General features: G+C 36.8%; 1 protein-coding gene across 1 annotated transcript in view; it reads right to left on the reverse strand.

Moving 5' to 3' along the window:
* The window catches only part of ctnnbl1 (catenin, beta like 1), a 95,795-nt gene that overhangs the window by 23,315 nt on the left and 50,182 nt on the right, over window positions 1–22,298 (reverse strand). Inside the window, exons 12-13 of the mRNA XM_056449275.1 lie at window positions 17,801–17,898; window positions 10,275–10,355 (exon numbers count right to left, since the gene is read on the reverse strand). Coding sequence (XP_056305250.1) covers window positions 10,275–10,355; window positions 17,801–17,898 — 179 coding nt within the window. The remainder of the gene's footprint in view (window positions 1–10,274; window positions 10,356–17,800; window positions 17,899–22,298) is intronic.

Here is a 22,298-nt window from a genome sequence, read left to right on the forward strand (position 1 = left end):
GTTTCCCCCACAGTCCAAAGACATGCACAATAGGGGAATTAATTAACTAAATTGGCTGTAGTGTATGAATGGGTGTGTGAATCTGAGTGTTTCCCAGTGCTGGGTTGCGGCTGGAAGGGCATCCGTACATAAAACACATGCGGGAATAGTTGGTGGTTCATTCCGCAGTGGTGACCTCTGATAAATAAGGGGCAAAACCGAAAGAAAATGAACGAAAGAATGAATGCTTTGGATGAAACGGTCTAACAAGCATGTGAAGCTTAAACTTATGTGAAATTAATAGCAAAAATTTTTTGTTTTCCAGGTATACCGCAGTTTTATTTTTAACATTTCAGTTTTGCTCAATATGCTATTTTTGATTATAAAGCTAAGCAAGAAATGTATATTCTATACCGTATTCTGCATTTTGCACTTTAAGCAATAATATATATATATATATATATATATATATATATATATATATATATATATATATATATATATATATATATATATATATATATAAATTATTAACATTTTAGTTTAAGTAACACTTCCTACCATTATCTACAGGCTTATTTCCTGCGTATTGTTAAAGAGACAAATTATGGTCAAAATGCCAATTCTGGTGATATAAAGATACAGTGCATCCGGAAGGTATTCATAGCGCTTCATTTTTTTCACATTTGCTTATGTTACAGTCTTATTCCAAAATGGATTCAATTCATTTATTTCCTCAACATTCTACACACAATCCCCCATTATGACAATGTGAAAAAAGATTTGTAGAAATTGTTGCAAATTTATTAAAAATAAAAAGCTGTAAAATCACATGTACATCAGTATTCACAGCCTTTGCTCAATACTTTGTTGATGCACCTTTGGCAGCAATTACAGCCTCAAGTCTTCTTGAATATGATGCCACAAGATTGGCACACCCGTCTTTTGCCCATTCCTCTTTGCAGTACCTCTCAAGCTCTATCAGGTTGGATGAGAAGCGACGGTGTACAGCCATTTTCAGATCTCTCCAGAGATGTTCAATAGGATTTAGATCTGGGCTTTGGCTGGGCCACTAAAGGACATTCACAGAGTTGTTGTGAAGCCGCTCCATTGATATTTTTGCGGTGTGCTTTGGGTCATTGTCCTGCTGGAAGATGAACCGTTGCCCCAGTCTGAGGTCAAGAGCACTCTGAAGCAGGTTTTCATTCAGGATGTCTCTGTACATTGCTGCATTCATCTTTCCCTCTATCCTGACAGGTCTTCCAGTTCCTGCTGCTGAAAAACATCCCCACAGCATGATGCTGCCACCATCATGCTTAACTTATGATCTGAGAGTCCTTCAGATGCCTTTTGGCTAATTCCAGGTGGGAGTGGCTTCAGTCTGGCCACTCTACCATACAGGCCTGATTGGTGGATTGCTGCACAGATGGTTGTCCTTCTGTAAGGTTCTCCTCTCTTCACAGAAGAATGCTGGAGCTCAAACAGAATGGCCATTGGGTTATTGATCACCTACCTGACTAAGACCCTTCTTCCCCGATCACTCAGCTTAGATGGCCGGCCAGCTCTAGGAAGAGTCCTGGTGGTTAAACATCTTCCACGTACGGATGATGGAGGCCGCTGTGCTTATTGGAACTTTCAGAGCAGCAGAAATGTTTCTGTAACCTTCCCCAGCCTTGTGCCTTGAGACAATCCTGTCTTTGAGGTCTACAGACAATTCCTTTGTCTTCATGCTTGGTTTGTGCTTTGACATGCACTGTCAACCCTGGGACCTTATATAGACAGGTGTATGCCTTTACAAATCATGTCGAATCGACTGAATTGACCACAGGTGAACTCCAATGAAGCTGCTGAAACATCTCAAGAATGAGCAGTGGAAACAGAATGTACCTGAGCTCAATGTAGAGCTTCACACCAAAGGTTGTCAATACTGATGTACATGCAATTTTTCAGCTTTTTGTTTTTAGTAAATTTGCAACAATTTTAAAGACTCTTTTTTTTCACATTGTCATTATGGGGGATTGTGTGTAGAATGTTGAGGAAATAAATCAATTGAATCCATTTTGGAATAAGGCTGTTACATAAAAAAAAATTGGAAAAAGTGAAACGCTATGAACACTTTCCGGATGAATTATATTTTGAAGAAAGCCGGAAACATGTAACCATTGACTCCCCCTTCATCTACCGCTTAATTTTTGGGTGAACCATCCCTTTAGTATTGCTTGTTAATACTTAAAGTATGATCTTATTCCACAACCCTAATCCAAGCCAATACCTAAACCCAAATGCTAACTTAACTAGTAGTTGATCATGGTTTGTTAATTGTGTGAAATGTACATTAAACTAAAAAAAGATCTGTACACGAAAGGCAGTAATAAATAAAAGCACATGCATGAAATAGATGGAAAAGAAAGCTTTGAGGTCATTTTAGGAAATGTTACGTTTTACATACCAAATTTAGCTAGTATTTAAGCTAGCTATTCAAGCTATCTTGTGAACAATATAGAGAGGGAGGGAGGGAGGGAGGGAGGGAGGTAGGTAGGTAGGTAGGTAGGTAGGTAGATAGATAGATAGATAGATAGATAGATAGATAGACAGATAGACAGATAGACAGATAGACAGATAGACAGATAGATAGATAGATAGATAGATAGATAGATAGATAGATAGATAGGTAGATAGATAGATAGATAGATAGATAGATAGATAGATAGATAGATAGACAGACAGACATAAGTTATTGGGGCTACATCCACAGTATTTGTTTTTCCTACTATGGAGGTCGATGGTTACAAGTTATTAACATTCTTTAAAATACCTTCTTTTGTGTTCAACAGAAAGAAAGAAAAAAGATGTGAACAAATTTTGGAAACTCAAACAGATTTGGAGTAAGGGATGAGTGAAGGATGAGAGAATTTTCACTTTTAGATGAACTATCCCTTTAACCCCTTTGTATTGTTCAAACTGACTCCGCTTTGATTATGTTAGAGGCTGTTTTTGCCCCATTGACATCCATTATAAGCACAATTTTTGATTGCAAAGCCCTAACACTTTTGATTTTAGTGGTTTCCCTGTTGGGAGGAGGTAAAATCTGCATTTTTTTACTATTAATCATCAGTTCCAGTGCAAAAAAAAGCTTAGAATACCTTAGCGCATCGACCTTGATATGTCTTAGAAAATCTAAATAAGCCCCTCAGCTCTCAGAACACAGTAAACACAGTGAGTGTATTTCTGTACACACACTATAATCTGCTGTTTTACTCCACTAAACTCCATACAAAAGACAGAAACATGCCTATCTAAATAGTTAATGCTGCCAACTAATGATGACCAGCACCTCTTCCCAACAAGGAAAACCAGCAACAATAAAGAATGCATGATTATGTGCTGTCATGGCTTTCCAGTCAAAATACGTCATTATAATAGAGGTCAATGGGACAAAACCAGCCACCAACATAACCAACGGGGAGTCGATCTGAACAATACACAAGGTTTAATAAAGCCGGTATTAACAGTGAGAATTGATAATACAGCATTACTGAATTATTTCATATATTTTAATAACGAATGCAACATTGATTTGAACATTGACACTCCAGCATGACGTTCATTATGGCTGTGCGCTGTATTTCAGTCTTGTGCATGTGTTATTGGAGGCTCGTTACAGTGGTACAGCCATCGGCAACTCAATTACATCACTGCAAATAACAAGCGGCATCACCTCGGGGGAAAGAACCGAGTGATTTTTAGTCACTTCCTGTTGGAGAACCGCAGGCTGGCACAGGTGTTAATATGACAGGCAGAACAAAGCGGCGCCGGGACCTGTGATTGAGTCTCACGGGACGCGCGCAGACTAAATTAATCCCAGCACACCCTGCCTGCACTTCCTCCGCCGATGCTTCTGAGATTTCCCTGACTCTGCGGCAAACAAAAAAAAGCAGATCTAAGGAAGGGGGGGGGGGGGTATTTTTTTATGGGGGTCCGTGTTTAGGAAATGCAATTCGCTGAGAATTTGTAGCTGTCATTAGGCAGTAAAAGCAGGCGAGACAGGTTCACATGCGCTGACAGCACTCCGAGGCGTTTTTAAACAAGGGCTCCGCTACGGGTGATATACTTTTATAGCAGCCCGAGGAAGCGAAGAGAACGCGGATCCATCTGGAGGGAGAGAGAGGAAACAAGAGCAGACATTTCCACACTCATATTCCTGTCACTGCTTCTGAAAGACGATTTATTGAGCTCTGAAGATGATGCAGAGGAGGGAGAGAGAGAGATCAGGTGGATGGCAAACACACACCCACACACATGTATATAGTCACACTAGGACACACACTTTCATATAGACATGCACAAGCATACACATGCACATACAGTAGGGAACGTGTGGGAAACTGGCGACTTTATTAGGTACACCTGTCCAACTGCTCGTTAACACAAATTTCTAATCAGCCAATCACATGGCAGCAACTCAATGCATTTAGGCATGTAGACATGGTCAAGACGATCTGCTGCAGTTCAAACTGAGCATCAGAATGGGGAAGAAAGGTGATTTAAGTGACTTTAAACGTGGCATGGTTGTTGGTACTTGTTGGCTAGTCTGAGTATTTCAGAAACTGCTGATCTACTGGGATTTTCATGCACAACCATCTCTAGGGTTTACAGAGAATGGTCTGAAAATGAGGAAATATACAGTGAGCTGCAGTTCTGTGGGTGCAAATGCCTTGTTGATGCCAGAGGTCAGAGGAGAATGGCCAGACTGGTTCCAGCTGATAGAAAGGCAACAGTAACTCAAATAAGCACTCGTTACAACCGAGGTCTGCAGAAGAGCATCTCTGAACAAACAACACGTCCAACCGTGAGGAGGATGGGCTACAGCAGCAGAAGACCACACCGGGTGCCACTCCTGTCAGCTAGGAACAGGAAACTGAGGCTACAATTCACACAGGCTCACCAAAACTGGACAATAGAAGATTGGAGAAACGTTGCCTGGTCTGATGAGTCTCCATTTCTGCTGCTACATTTGGATGGTCGGGTCAGAATTTGGCATCAACAACATGAAAGCGTAAATCCATCCTGCTTTGTATCGACAGTTTAGGCTGGTGGTGGTGCTGTAATGGTGTGGGGGATATTTTCTTGGCACACTTTGAGCCCATTAGTACCAACTGAGCATCAGGTCTACACCACAGCCTACCTGAGTATTGTTGCTAACCATGTCCATCCCTTTATGACCACAGTGTCCCCATCTTCTGATGGCTTCTTCTAGCAGGATAACGCACCATGTCATAAAGCGTGAATCATCTCAGACTGGTTTCCTGAACATGACAATGAATTCACTGTACTCAAATGGCCTCCACAGTCACCAGATCTCAATCCAATAGAGCACCTTTGGGATGTGGTGAAACATAAGATTCACATCATGGATGTGCGGCCGACAAATCTGCAGCAACTGTGTGATGCTATCATGTCAAGATGGAGCAAAATCTCCGAGGAATATTTCTAGTACCTTGTTGAATCTATGCCACAAAGGATTAAGGCAGTTCTGAAGACAAAATGGGGTCCAACCTGGTACTAGTAAGATGTACCTAATAAAGTGGCCAGTGAGTGTATACACATGCATATAAACAAACACTCCTTTATTAATTTCCTTTTCGGCCTAGTCCCTTTATTAATCTGGGGTCGCCACAGAGGAATGAACCGCCAACTTATCCAGCACATGTTTTACACAGCGGATGCCCTTCCAGCTGCAACCCATCTCTGGGAAACATCCATACACACTCATATTTAGCCAATTGACAATTTAGCCTTGCCAATTCACCTGTACCACATGTCTTTTGGACTGTGGGGGAAACTGGAGCACCCGGAGGAAACCCACGCAAACGCAGGGAGAACATGCAAACTCCACACAGAAATGCCAACTGACCCAGCCGAGGCTCGAACCAGCGACCTTCATGTTGTGAGGCGACAGCACTACCCTACTGCGCAACTGTGTTGCCAACAAACAAAGAAAAATAAAGGAATAAACACTCAAATACACAGAGACATAAACAGACACGCACATATAAATACACACACAGAGAAACAAATACACACAGACAGTCAAACACACACATGCATAGCCACACGCACATACAGTACATATACAGTTAAAGTCAGAATTATTAGCCCATTCTTTATTTTATTTAAAAATGTTTTTTTATATTTCCCAATTGATTTTTAACAGAGCAAGGAAATTTTCACAGTATGTCTGATAATATTTTTTCTTCTGGAGAAAATCTTATTTGTTTTATTTCGGCTAGAATGAAAGCAGTTTTGAATTTTTAAAAAAACATTAAGGTCAATATTATTAGCCCCTTTAAGATATTTTTTTGATAGTCTACAGAACAAACCATCATTATACAATAACTTGCCTAATTACCCTAACCTGCCTAGTTAACCTAATTAACCTAGTTAAGCCTTTAAATGTCACTTTAAGCTGTATAGAAGTGTCTTGAAGAATATCTAGTCTAATATTATTTACTGTCATCATGGCAAAGAGAAAATAAATCAGTTATTAGAGATGAGTTATTAAAACTATTATGATTAGAAATGTGATGAAGAAATCTCTCCTAAAAACAGAAGTTGGGGGAAAAATAAATAGAGGGGCTAATAATTCTGCCTTCAACTGTAGATAGACACACACACGCATGCATACACACAGAAACCCACACATATAGACAATAAAAAACACATACATATAGACTGACACACACAAAACACACACATACTCATACACGCACACAACATATGCACACAAAAACAAAAACAAATGCTCTACATAATATGTAAAAATGAAACTAAAATGGAGGATTTATCATCTTAAAGATGCAAACCTTTGAACGACAACATATTAAATGTGTTCAGACGCAGTATACAGATATTTCACAGCCAGTCAATCCTGACACATCCCTGAAAACATCTTAAACACACACACACACACATTAGGATGGATGAGAGACAGCCTGCAGGAGCCCACATCAGTGCCCAGATCACATCCACAACACACTCACACACACCAATATCCCTCCGGCACAGACACACACACACACTTCACACAAGCACACATACACCCACACACACATTAATCACATATGTGCTCACACAGAACACGGCGCACATTCACACTTACACACACTCATAAATGTTGGCTAATGCAATACAGTTACACAATATGGAATAATCATCCCAACCTGCCAATTATCATCAATTAACATCTGCCTTTAATCATGCGCATGCTAATTAATGCTGGCTGAGACCCCACATCTTATATAACAGAGTTACGCTTCTGATTGGACGAGGCATGATGGGAGAGGCGCTAAAAAGCTTTGAAACACACACCTGTGAGTTCAGTTCTGTGTTAATGAGTCCTCACATAATGAACACGCCAACATCTGCATTCACACTCAATAGAATAACGAAGATATAGTCAAATTAACAGGCAGTAATTAACGCAGTAGGCATACTGGGAGAGCACGCTAAATAAATTAATACAAACTATTATGATTAAATGTTATAATGTTGAAAAAAAAAAAATATATATATATATATATATATATATATATATAGATATAATAGTTAAATATGTTGGCTCACTGGTTAGCACTGTGGCCTCACAGCAAGAAGGTCGCTGGTTCGAGTCCCAGCTGGGCCAGTTGGCATTTCTGTGTGGAGCTGTTCTCCCCATGTTCGCGTGGGTTTTCTCCGGGTGCTCCGGTTTCCGCCACAGTCCAAACTCATGTGCTACAGGGGAATTGATGAACTAAATTGGATGTAGTGTATGAGTGTGCGTGTGTGTGTGTGTGAGAGATTGTATAGGTGTTTCCCAGTACCGGGATGCAGCTGAAACGGCGTTCGCTGTGTAAAATATATGCCGAAATAGTTGGCGGTTCATTCCTCTGTGGCAACCCCTGATAAATAAGAGACTAAGCCAGAAGAAATTAAATGAATGAATTATTAAATATGAATAAAAGCAATACTGTTGGTAATAGTATTAATACACAGAAAAAATGATTCAAAGATGATTCCTTGGATTTACTAAAATTTAAGTTAAGCGGTTGTAAACAATTCATTTGGGCTGATTTTAAACAAGCAAATTAAAGTTGAACATTACTAAATAAAATTTGTTTAAAATTCAACACAAAAATTGTTTGAAATGTTTTCAGTGTATCAGTAATATCTGTCTTTTTTAATAATTATCACTCTTTACTATTATACAATCCTGTTGTATACTTCAATAAAAAGCTGCTGTGAATAAAATTATTTTGTAAATAATATTAATAATAATAATAATAACAATAATAATATCAAATGATTAATCACTGCAATATAATCATATTTTCATATTATGCATGTTAGCGTCCTCAAGAACAATAATAAATACTTTTTAAATAATATTAGTGATAACTTTTTTAATGTGATACAAAATACAATCAAAGTTACTATTATTATTATTAATTATAATACATTAAAAATATATATATTACTACTCCTATTAATAATAATAATATGCTGAGTAATAATAATAATAATAACAATAATAACAATAATAATAATAATAACAATAATAACAATAATAATAATAATAATAATAATAATAATAATAAATCAACTCTGAAAACTGGCCTGACAGTTTGAATTTACTAGAACTTCTGTGTTCAGCTGCTTTGACACAATCTACATTGTAAAAGCGCTATAGAAATAAAAATAATTTGAACTACTAGTACTAATAATATTGATAATAATAATAATAATAATAAGACTACTACTAATATGATGATTAATAATAACAACAAAAGCTAACAGATACAGCATTACAGCATCTGTACTGAATCATTTGTTATGAATATTAATTAATAGATTAATAAAAACATATGCAATAATATCATATTTCATATGCACACAAAGCCACTATAGTATTATACTATACTAATATTGTTAGAAAAAAATAACAATAAGGAAAATAATGAGAAAACAATTATTATAAATTAAACTCTAGAAATGATCTCGTTATGATAATGCAAATGCTTTGCATTAACAAATACACTCGCCAGCCATTTTATTATTAGGTACACCTGTCCAACTGCGCATCAACAAATTTCTAATCAGCCAATCACATGGCTGCAACTCAATGCATTTAGGCATGTAGACATGGTCAAGACGATCTGCTGCAGTTCAACTGAGCATCAGAATAGGGAAGAAAGGGGATTTAAGTGACTTTGAATGTGGCATGGTTGTTGGTGCCATAAGGGCTGGTCTGAGACTGGACTGAGGTCTGGTGGTGTAATGGTGTGGGGGACATTTTCTTGGCACTCTTTAGGCCCATTATTAGCAATTGAGCATCAAGTCAACGCCCCAACCTACCTGAGTATTGTTGCTGACCATGTCCATCCCTTTATGACCACAGTGTACTCCTCTTCTGATGGCTACTTCCAGCAGGATAACGCACCATGTCATAAAGCGTGAATCATCTCAGACTGGTTTCCTGAACATGACAATGAGTTCACTGCACTCAAATGGCCACCACAGTCCTTTGGGATGTGGTTGAACAGGAGATTCTCATCATGGATGTGCAGCCGACAAATCTGCAGCAACTGCGTGATGCTATCATGTCAATATGGAGCAAAATCTCTGAGGAATATTTCCAGTACCTTGTTGAATCTATGCCACGGTGGATTAAGACAGTTCTGGGGTCAAAAGTGGGTCTATCCAGGTACTAGTAAGGTGTACCTAATAAAGTGGCCAGTGAGTGTATGCAATAATATAATTTCATCCAAATGTTTATGCCAATTTAGTCAATGCAGAACTGAAAATTCTACAAAAGCATCATTTTGCATATGAAATATTGCATATAATATTTTATAATACTGATTCTGTTTTATTATTAAGACGCAAGACATGAATCAAAGAAGTTCCTGAGAGCGCCTTTGCTGAATTGTTTGGATCAGTATGCAGTAAGTCGTCTGAGATGCACCATGAAGAAACACCAAACCCATTGATGAGGTGTGTGTTTGCAGAGCAGCGACGGCGCTGATGAAAGTGTGTGTGTGTCGCTGTAAGAGTTGACCAGCGCTGAGCTTTTACACAGCAGTGTGTGGAGTGTCCGACCTGCAGATTCACAGCCATGTCGAGTCTGGTAGGTCTGCTCTTTATCTGCACACACAGATCTGCCCTCGCCCAGGAGATTCTGCCAGTCGTGTGTGTGTGTGTGTGTGTGTGTGTGTGTGTGTGTGTGTGTGTGTGTGTGTGTGTGTGTGTGTGAATCTTACGTGCTTCTCTCCTTCGATCCTCTTGTCTGCGAGCTGAACCGCTTCCAGGTACTTAAAATGCAGCTCCATGAGTCTGTCAACCTGCAGAGAGAGAGAGAGAGAGAGAGAGAAGAATCGAGAGGATGATAGAGGAGAGAGCCGAGAGAGAGAGACTGAGAGAGAGAGAGATGAGGAGAGACGGAGAGAGAGGGAGAGGAGGAGGTGAGAGAGAGAGAGGAGAGAGAGATTCCATTGAAATATATACGACCAAGTTATAAAGTTGTACTTTATAGTATATTTAAGCTTGTATATAGTGCTGTCAAACAATTAATCACATCCAAGATAAAAGTTTGTATTTACATATACTGCATGCATTTACACGTGTACAGTATATATATATGTATATATGTATGTATGTATGTATGTATGTATGTATGTATGCATGTATATGAATTTATATACACACACATACATACATACATACATACATACATACATACACACAAATATACATATACATATATACACACACAAATATACATATACATACACACACACACACACACACACAACAGTTCTGTCTGGTTCTCAAATCTGATTGGCTGATAGCAGTGCGATATCACAACTCATATAGCCTCCCATTGTGTATTACTCCACCCACATATAGTGTCAGCAGATCAATAAACTCACTACAGTTTGACAAATATTGCAGCTGTTGGACAAAATAATGCACTTATGAGGCTTTTGTTTAGCTGAGATACTGGGATAGTTCTGGCAATAATACTGGGAAATCTGTATACTGATGAGATTTCATGCAGTTCAGCCTTATAATCTTAAAATGTGAGCAAAATCAGCTGTTTTGTCATCACTTTAGACATTACGCTAGAGAATCATTCATACAAGCTCTAAAGTGATGTTGGTGAATGAGCAGCGGTTTCAGCTGTTCTGACGTCAGCTGCAGTGGATGAATGGTGAAAGAAAGTAGTTCCTCGTACAAAAGGGTTTTTAGACTCCATGTTTGATTCTCTTCTTTATATACATGATTATGACGTCAAACTGTTGTATAAATGCAATATCACACTCGTAGCAGAGGGATATGGCTGTATATACACACATATATATACACACACATGCTAGCCAAAAGTTTTTGTGATTAATAGCAAATTAAATGTTTTGACATTTATTAAATAAGACGTTTTGTGTGAACATATATCTAATAAATAGACATAAAACACATCTTATGTAAAAATAAATAAATAAATGTAAAAAAATTCTGGATGCAATTAAATCGCAAATAAACCACTACAAAACAAAAAAAATACTAAATAAAGCACTGTGCATTTTATTTGTACAGTGTCATTTGCTTTGTCATTTGCAATGTTTGTGATTGGTTTATTATATTTTATGTAAATGCTCCTCTCCCTTATAAAATCACACCAATGTATCAAAAATGATCAATTCTTTCCAAAAAGACCTATTCATTTCATCTGGTGAAATTATACTCACTAAGATTTCTTCAACACATTTCTAATCATAATAGTTTTAATAACTCATCTCTAATAACTGATTTATTTTATCTTTGTCATGATGACAATGAATAATATTAGACTAGATATTCTTCAAGACACTTCTATACAGCTTAAAGTGACATTTAAAGGCTTAACTAGGTTAATTAGGGTAAAGTTAGGGTAATTAGGCAAGTCATTGTATAACAGTGGTTTGTTCTGAAGACGATCCAAAACTAATATTGCTTAAGGGGCTATTAATATTAAGCTTAAAATGGCTTTAAAACAATTAAAAACTGCTTTTATTCTAGCTGAAATGAAACAAATAAGACTTTCTCTAGAAGAAAAAATATTATAGGAAATACTGTGAAAAATTCCTGAATCTGTTCAACATCATTTGGTAATTTATTGAAGAAAAAACAAATTAAATCACAGAAGGGTGAATTATATTGACTTTAACTGTATATTATAGAAAGAAAAAATCTCCATGTCAGTTTTTTTGCAATATCGTGTAGCCCTAATGCAGACTTTAAAGACAAACGGAGACTTTGTGTTTTCTAAAGACAGACAAATAGGAGTGAGATACGACACCCATACAGGGAACTCTCTGCGCTGGTGAAACTGGCAATAATGCAGCGGTGCTGTCTGTCAGAGTGATGAAACAGGCGCCGGCAGGAGTGTGAGGGTTATTTTAAGAGAAGCAAAAGCTAACACACACACATACGCGCACAGACACACACACACATACGCGCACAGACACACACACATACGCGCACAGACACAGACACACAGACACACACACACACAGACACACACACACACAGACACACACACACACACACACACACACGCACACGCACACGCACACGCACACACACACACACACACACACACGTCCATCCAGCTGATGAATGAAGTCCCCTGATAGAGAGGCTGATAGAGATGCACAAACCAGGACGAACAAGATGCAGGACACAGTAGCTGTGCTTCCATACAACTAATTTTATGCACATTTTTAAATATCTCATTATAAAAAAGCTCCAAGATGTGCATAAATGTTGAAAATGTGCATAAAAACTAAGTATGATAAACTTTTCATTAGGGGTGTGACGAGACGCTTACTCCACGAGACTGGGTTCATGAAAACAAGACAGGATTTTGATCCTATTTTTAAGAAATCTTTAATGATCAAATTGAATGGAAAATAGTCTTTTATTCAACTGAAAATAATATATTAAAAATAAATAAATAAATAAAATCACAAAATACAAAACTATTAGGTGCTTTTTTGTTTAAATCAACTTGTAATGAATGTTATTTTACTTCTATTTTAATGAATTTTAGGTCTATGCAGTAAAGGACAGTGGCAGTTCTAGACCGGAGTAACTGGGGGGCCGGGCAGGGTCCACTTGTACTTTTAGGGGGCACACTTTAACATACATCACAAACTACTGAGTCATTTGTTTCATGCATCACTCTGCAGTCTTCATAAACAAGCTAATTAAATAACTTCAACTCAAAATAATCTTTCCTGTTAATTGTACAAGTAACTTTGTATTGTAGCAGGATTCCACACTTCTAACATTAAAGCACATCAGGGCACATTTTTGCACCTGTAAACTTTAACAGGCAGGCCTTCAGTTGAAGTCAATTTATTTTGCCCTCCTGTTAATTTAAAATAATGTTTCCCCAGTGATCTAAATCAAACCAAGGAGATTTCCACAGTATTTTCTGTAAAAAAAATTATTCTTTTGGAGTCATAATACGTCTTATTTTTTGTAGTTTATTTCTTGAATAAAAGCAGTTTTTAATAAATATATATATATATAATTTTAAGGTCAGTATTATTGGCCTCCTTAAGAAATGTTTAATGTATATTTTTTATTGTCTACACAATCAGTTATACAATAACATGACCAATTATTCTAACTTTCCTAGTTAACATAACCTAGTGAAGTCTTTAAATTACACTTTAATCTGAATCAAAGTCTGTAGAATACTTAAAGGGACTTTGTCTGTATACAACTGTCTTGCAAAATAACAAAAAATTAGTAAAATATTATCCACCGACTGTCACCATGGGGAAGGTAATACAATAGGTTTTAGAAATGAGTTAGTTAAACTATTATGTTTAAAAATGGGTTGTAATAAATCCTGTGTTGAAGACTCGTGCTTTATGTCACGACTGAAATCAAGTACGAATGAAGGCAAAACTAAACGAGTTGAATATGACTTTTACATGAGCGTGACTGAAAACTAAACTGGTTCAATGTGTCACATCTGTTCTCCGGTACTTGCTGACTGTTTGTAAATTCACGACTGCATTTCCTAACATAAAACTATGTACACTAGATTTCAGATTAATAATGGTCTCTGCATAGCCGAGGACTTCCTATATTAAAAGTTTTGAAATCGCTATTGAAAACAGAAGTCTAATAGTCTAACAGTGGACATTTTGATAGTGTTTCACAACATGAACATGACTGAAGTTGAATCTTTTTATTACCTCTGTCAATTTGGGGGTTAAATTTTGACGATTGTGAGAAATTGACTGTCACCGTGACAGAGAGAGCGAGTGCACGCGAAAGCAGAGAGAGCGAGTGTGCGTGAGAGCGAGCGACACAGAGAGTGCGCAAGAGAGGCCTCAGTCATGTCTCTGCAGTTTGCCGCCGATGGTTGATCTCGCTTCTCTGTGGCGTTTTGACACAAAAATACGCATCCAAATTTAGGGGGGCCAGAGGGAGACCAAGCTTGACACGGGGGCACCGGCCCCCCCTAGAACTGCCACTGGTAAAGGACATGCAAACACAGTAAAATATTTAGCTATAAACTCTACTGACTGGCTTCTCCCCTGTACAATTTCACCTCAAAATCGAATTCTTTTCCACAAATTCAACTTTTGAACGTGTGTTCGGTGATGATGGCGACGGGTGTGTGTGTCTCCAGGGGTTCACTTTGTGTGTGGTGCACACTCAGAGGAGATGTGTGCGTCTGTGGTCCTTTACTGACTCGATAGATGCAGAGAGTAGTGTCAAACAGCTGTGTGTATGCCTTTTCGCAAAGTGCTGGTGGCTAAAAGTCCTATAAGACAGTAAGAGTTTGATTACGGCATTTACATGTTTGTACTGCACTTGACTTCAATAATTCGACTAAAATAGAAATACTCCACATGTCTTAATTCCATGTGCGTTTACAACGATTATGACTTTCAGCATACCTAAAGTGATATTCCATCACATGGTTACAAGCCGTGGTTAATTTGTGTAGCGGTTACGTCACAACTGCCAAAGCAAAGGAGTGACGCGTAACACCGAGGCAGCCCGGGTTGCTAGGTGTGTGCAAAGCACTACATGTGCAGTTTAAATCCAATCCTGCCTCCAATCTTCAGTGCTAAATTCACTCTCACGCTCCATCATAACATCAGATCACAATTTACGAGACAACTATTCACCTCGACAAGAAATCTTTCCGCAATTTCGTCTCATGAGATCTCGTAGCCTGAGATCTCGTCACATCTCTACTTTTTATCTATTAGGATATAATGCACATAAACTATGATGGAAAACGAGTAAACTCCAGCATGATCATCAATTTGCATTAGCATACACAAAACACAAACGCAGTTGAAATCCAAATCCTCTAAAGCAGTGTTTCTCAACTGGTGGGTTGCGATCCAAAAGTGGGTCGCGGTAACATTTTCAGTGGGTCGGGGAGTGTGTGGTCAAAGAAAACAACGAAAGTTTAATTTTTAACCTATTTTGCTCATACCAGACTTTTATTTTGAAAAACGCGCGCAACAACCGTACAGTTTGACATGTGAAATTTCATTTAATTATAGTAACATATGTCAAAGCACAAGTACAGCCCCGAGTAAAGTATGGATTTACATTTATTGCGACAAAAAGGCTTAAACCCTCAGTGTGTCATATGTAGTGAGGTGCTCTCACAAGAGAACATGAAACCTTCCAAATTAAAACGACATTTAGAAACCAAACATCCCTGTTGCAAGGACACAACTGTGGACCATTCAAAGACGACTCCAATAGCTGAGGGCATCACAAAAGTGCCTAACATCTTCATGTTTAAAACAAGTACAGGCACTCCGCGCATCTTACTGTGAAGCTCACCGTGCAGCAAAGGCCAAGAAAGCCTACACAATAGCAGAAGAGCAAATAACTGGTGATTATTATAACTGGTTGTGATTATTTTAATGTCATTGTCACGGTTTGTTCTGTTCAACAGGATCAGTGCTAATGCTTTATTAACAGTTCAGTTTAGTTCATGGAACTGAACCTTTCCTTACCCTAACCTCTGTTTACAGTATTTGACATTTTTACTTTGTAATATTTCTATAATTTGTTTGTTTGTTTGACTTGAATAATCTCCAAAGGGAAATTCACATGTCACAGCAGAATTCTCCATAATAAAAATAGATAAATTAAGTTACATATGTATAAAAATAATAATAATAATAATAATAATAATAATAATAATAATTTGATACATTTAAAGCAATAAAATATTGTTTATTTATAAGATTTTCCTATGATTTATCCATCACTGCTTGTGTATGTTAACAAATAAAGACAAAGTAATCATAATTCCTAAAATTATATTTTAGTTTCTAAAAATTTGGGTCGCGGCTTGATGACCATGTAAAAATGTGGGTCCCATGGCCAATCCAGTTGAGAACCACTGCTCTAAAGCATTGTTAGTCTGCATTATTTAAGGCAACCGGAGCCAGGAACACTTCCCTAAAGACATTATACTGTGAACGGCATCTGAACTTATGTTAGTCTGTTTTTATTATTCCCAAGATTTCCATAATCCTGGACCAGGCCGTATCCTGAGCAGCTGCTGTGGTGGTTATGGAGGATTGGAGAGCATGACTAGCATTGAACCTGAAGGGCCAGCCTGTACACCAGCCGGTGACCCCTCCCACCTGCAGATTATCCACGATGGACGTCCAGTGCTGTCCAGCCTCCGGCGCCTAGACTGCAGCTCTGCACAAGACGTTTCGCCATAGGAGAAATGGTCGTGCCTAACTGAGCCTGGTTTCTCTCGAGGTTTAGCCTTCACTTTCGCCAATTGGTGAAGTTTTTTCCTCACCGCTGTCACCACTGGCCTGCATGGTTCGGGAGCTGAAGAACTGCGCATCGATGGATTTGCTCTTCAGTTTTTGGACTCTCAGTAGTGACTATTAAACCACACTGAACTGAGCTAAACTGAACCACCGGTTTCAATTCACTTTAATCTTCTATGTGAAGCTGCTTTGACACAATCTACAATTTAAAAGCGCTATACAAATAAAGATGAATTGAATTGAAATGAAGTGTTAGCCTTTTTTAATTTACTAAATTGGTATTTTTTAGAGCTTTGGTGTTGCCTCATTTTTGATTATATTTTAACATAATGTAAACAAAAATGAATGTTAAGTATATTATAATGTATCAGAATTTATTTAAAAAATTCATATAAGCAAATTATTATTTGTTCAGATGTAAATAATAATACCTAGCAATACACATAACTGACATCTACAACTAAAACAGCCACATTTGTCCTCTAAGATATTTGTATTATGTTTTGTTTTGTTTTTTCTCTGGGTTTATGTTACAAAATATAAAGGTACAAATGGAACCAAACATATAATTTGTCAAAGATACCAAAAGGATAAAATATAGTTCATGTAAAAAGAAGAGATAAGTAAAAGAAGAAATATATAAAATATATAAATAAATGGGGTGAGAAAATAATAAGCTTGTGCTTCATCCCACTCCATTGTCGACCGTGTTGAAATGTATTTTTGTTAATGATATTTTATGTATGATACTTTATATATTTTGTTGGAAAATAAATAAATCAAATCAAATGTATAAGTGGTAAAGCCAGAAAGCAGGCTGTAGAGCAGAAGTCAGCAGTGCATTCTCCTGATGGCAGCATTAGCTCTACATTAAAGCCGTTTTGTCGTCACTCGTTTGCCGTTTTTAGCAGCAGCAGAAGATGATAATAAAGGCCAAGCGTCAGCTGTCTTATTTTTACCTTCTCGCAGTCGTTCTCTGTGAATTTGCTGAGCAGTCGACTTCTCTGCTGCCCTTTCAGGTTCCTCAGCATGGAGGCGATGATGGAGCACACGTGTTCTGCAGAAAAACACAACGGCACACTTTAAATGTGCTTATTAACCACAGTAAACCACTGAGAAGAACGACCAGACACAAAACCAACAAAGCATTAAGACAATCCTCAACACACACACAAAAAAAATCACCTGCAGATTAAAAACAAGCGGAATGCTGATGATTTTTTAAGTTTAGTTTACATTTCAATTATGATTTTTCACCATAAACTCATTTTAAATCTCTACAGTAATATTCCCTTTTCTGAATTCTGAGCTGAATCTTAATTCAGATTTTTGCCCCTTTTAATTCAGTGTTTAAATCTGCCATTTTTATTGCCATATTCAGTTGAAGACAGAATTATTAGCCCCCCTGTTTATTTTATTATTTTTTTTTTTACCAATTTCTGTTTAATGGAGAGAAGATTTTTTTTCAGCACATTTCTCATCATAATAGTGTTAATAACTCATCTCTAATAACTGATTTATTTTCTCTTTGCCATGATGACAGTAAATAATATTAGACTAGATATTCTTCAAGACACTTCAATACAGCTTAAAGTGACATTTAAAGGCTTAACTAGGTTAATTAGGTTAACTAGGCAGGTTAGGGTAATTAGGCAAGTTATTGTATAATGATGGTTTGTTCTGTAGACAGTCGGAAAAAAAAATTGCTTAAAGGGGCTAATAATATTGACCTTAAATTGATTTAAAAAAATTAAAAACTGCTTTTATACCAGCCGAAATAACACAAATAAGACTTTTTTTAGAGGAAAAAACCTTGTCAGAAATACTGTGAAAATTTCCTTGCTCTGTTAATCATCATTCAGGAAATATTTAAAAAAGAAAAAAGTCAAAGGGGGGCTAATAATTCTGACTTCAACTTTATATATATATATATTCTTTTTTTCCTCAGAATTCTTAGTTTAAATCTCCAAATTTAGATTTTTTTCTCTAAATTTTGGGTCAAGATCTACTAATTTTGTTTTTGTTTTTCTTAAATCTAAGGTTTAAATCTCCCAGTTTACATTTTTTTTCTTCTGACTTCCGTTTGTCTCACCATTTTGATGTTTTCTTAGAATTTTGAGCTTAAATTTCCCAATTTAGAGTTTTTTTTTTTTATCTGAGTACACATATATATATACATATATATACATACATATATATACACATATATACATATATATATATATATATACACACACACACACACACACATACATACATACATACATACATCCACATTTTTTCTCAGAATTCTAAGTTTAAATCTCACAATTTTATTTTCCTCTATGAATTCTGAGTTTAATCTCCCAATTTATCTTTTTTTCCTATAATTTTTTTAGTTTAAATCTCTAAATTGAATTTTCTTGCATTTCTAAAACTCCAACTCTGATTACAATATAAACTTTTAAGTCAAAGAAACAAGATTTAGATGAGGAATTGTTTTGAAATCAAATCGTGACTCCCGAATCACAATCAGAATAAATGCAATCCCTAAAGATTCCCACCCCTGATGTACTAATAATGTCCATGTTTTCCTGTGTGTGAGTGTGTATGTGCGTGTGTGAGTTTTTCTGCTGATTAATGCATCTCGTCCATCCGCCATTAGCTTGCGTTTAGAGATGCGCGACTGATGTTTCAGCTCATGTAGTCTCATTTGTATTCAGCGGCAGTTTCAGGCCCAGGCCAAATTAAATAGCTTTATCAAGGCCGTCTGATTATAGGTCGTGAGTGCTCGTGTGAGATAACGTTTAAATATTGATTTCTAGCCTGATGAAGAACGACTCTGCTGCGTCTGCCGTTATACAAGACGTTGAAGGATTTTTGGTCAGCTATAACTCGACTCAAACACTCTTCCAACAGTTTAAGTTAAATAATGAACTAAATAAACAAAGCAAAACACTGATAAAAGAGTCAGATTTGTGATACAGATGAAGACACAATTATTAACTCTCGTGTGAAGTTTTCACTCTTTATTAAATAGTTCAAATCTTTTTCATCGTATTTTCTATTTGTCTTCAGGAGAAATTCTTGTTTCTTTTAGTTTTGGCTTAAATATTTTAAGTTCAATAATATTAACCCCCTTTATTAGCACCTGCATTTTTTGGTTGGCTAAACTTTAACCTAATAAACCTAGTTAGGCCACTCTGTCACTTTAAGCTGAATACTAGTGTCCTGCAGAATAACCAAAACATTCAGTACTGCAATCATGGTAAAAGAAATTAGTTATTGAATCTGTTATGTTTAAAAGTGTGTTGGAAAAAAAAATCTCACTCTGGAAAAATGAAAAACTATGGTATTTGACCACTTGCATTAGTGAATTGGCTCAAATCTCACTATTTAAAGACAAACTCGCGTTGATTTACTCCTTTTGTGATTTTTTTTACCTTATTTCTTCATTAATTCAACACAGTGTCAAAATCTTGATGGTTCTGTGGGTCTCGTCTATCAAATCGGAGCTTTATTTTGTATTTTCTGCTGTATTGAAGTCAGGGGACTGGCTGGGCCATTCTACAGCTTGATTTTCTTTCTCTGAAAGCATTTGAGAGTCTCCTTGGCTGTGTTTTGCATCATTGTCTTGCTGAAATGTCATCTTCATCCTCCTGCTAATGTAGATGTTGGACTGATGTTGGTTGCTGAAGAACTACTGAGAGATTTCAGCTGCTGTCTAGGCTTTCCATGTCTTTCTCTACCTTCTTCTTGTGTTCAATACTTTTTCACTGCCTCATGTCATTTTATTACACAGTTCTGTTGTGTGTTTATACATATATATATATATATATATATATATATATATATATATATATATATATATATATATATATACACACACAAATATACATATACATATATATACACACACACACACACACACAACAGTTCTGTCTGGTTCTCAAATCTGATTGGCTGATTAGCAGTGCGATATCACAACTCGTATAGCCTCCCTTTGTGTATTACTCCACCCACATAGGGTGTCAGCAGATCAATAAACTCACTACCGTTTGACAAATATCGCAGCTGTTGGACAAAATAATGCACTTATGAGGCTTTTTTTAGCTGAGATACTGGGATAGTTCTGGCAATAATACTGGGAAATCTGTATACTGATGAGATTTCATGCAGTTCAGCCTTATAATCTTAATATGTGAGCAAAATCAGCTGTTTTGTCATCACTTTAGACATTTCGCATCTGTTATGTTTAAAAGTGTGTTGTAAAAAAAATCTCACTTTGGAAAAATGAAAAACTATGGTATTTGGCCACTTGCATTAATGAATTGGCTCAAATCTCACTATTTAAAGACAAACTCGCGTTGATTTACTCCTTTTGTCATTTTTTTTACCTTATTTCTTCATTAATTCAACAGAGTGTCAAAATCTTGATGGTTCTGTGGGTCTCGTCTATCAAATCTGAGCTTTATTTTGTATTTTCTATTGGATTGGAGTCAGGTGATTGGTTGGGCCATTCTACAGCTTGATTTTCTTTCTCTGAAAGCATTTGAGAGTCTCCTTGGCTGTGTTTTGGATCATTATCTTTCTGAAACATCCACCCTGGTTTCATCTTCATCCTCCTGCTAATGTAAATGCTGGACTGAAGCAGCTGATATTCATTTACATTGAGGAAGGGCTGAACAACTACTAAGAGATTTCAGCTGCTGTCTGGGCTTTCACTGCCGAAATCTACCTCCCTTTCTTCATGTGTTCAATATTTTTCTCTGCGTCATTTTATTTTATTACACACAACTTCATTTGTAAACTAATTAAATTTGTTTTCTTTGCATATATGGATTTTTTTGGTAGTTTGGTAGTTAACAACATCCAGTCAACGACACCTTTAAAAATATGTTTTCTGAGAAAAATGATGACGTGTTCAATACTTATTTTCCCTGCTGTATCTGTGTTATCATATCAGCGTGTTATTTCATATCAACGAGTCCAGAAGGTCATAACTAAACGATGGTTTTGCAGCATATTTTGAAATCTAGCTATATCTACTGTACATTACTCATTCTGGTTTATTTGTGTTTGTGAAGAAACGAGTGGTCAGATCAGATTTGATGTTGCTGCATGTGTTTTGCTCAGTTTTCTTCATCAGACTTTCCCACACTTCTCTCTATGTGGATTAGAGCTTTCAGTCTTTCCACCATCAGCAGCAGCAGCGCTTTAAAGACTCCATCCTCAACATTTCACTGCCGTTTCTGCTTTTATGTCTTTAAGTCAATTATAACCTTTAACTCTGTGATGCTGCACTTTTTTCACTCTTAAAAGCAGGAAGGGAACATTTGATGCATGTTATTACACAGCGTTTTTTCAGTTAATACATTTTCTGTCAGGTTTTATGGAAAGAAATAATTGAAGAGTTTTATTCCAGATGGATGCATTACATTAAAGTGACAGTGCATTTGTGTGTTAAAAAGATTTATA

The sequence above is a fragment of the Danio aesculapii genome, chromosome 23, assembly GCF_903798145.1.
Source record: "Danio aesculapii chromosome 23, fDanAes4.1, whole genome shotgun sequence".
Classification (NCBI taxonomy): Eukaryota; Metazoa; Chordata; class Actinopteri; order Cypriniformes; family Danionidae; genus Danio; species Danio aesculapii.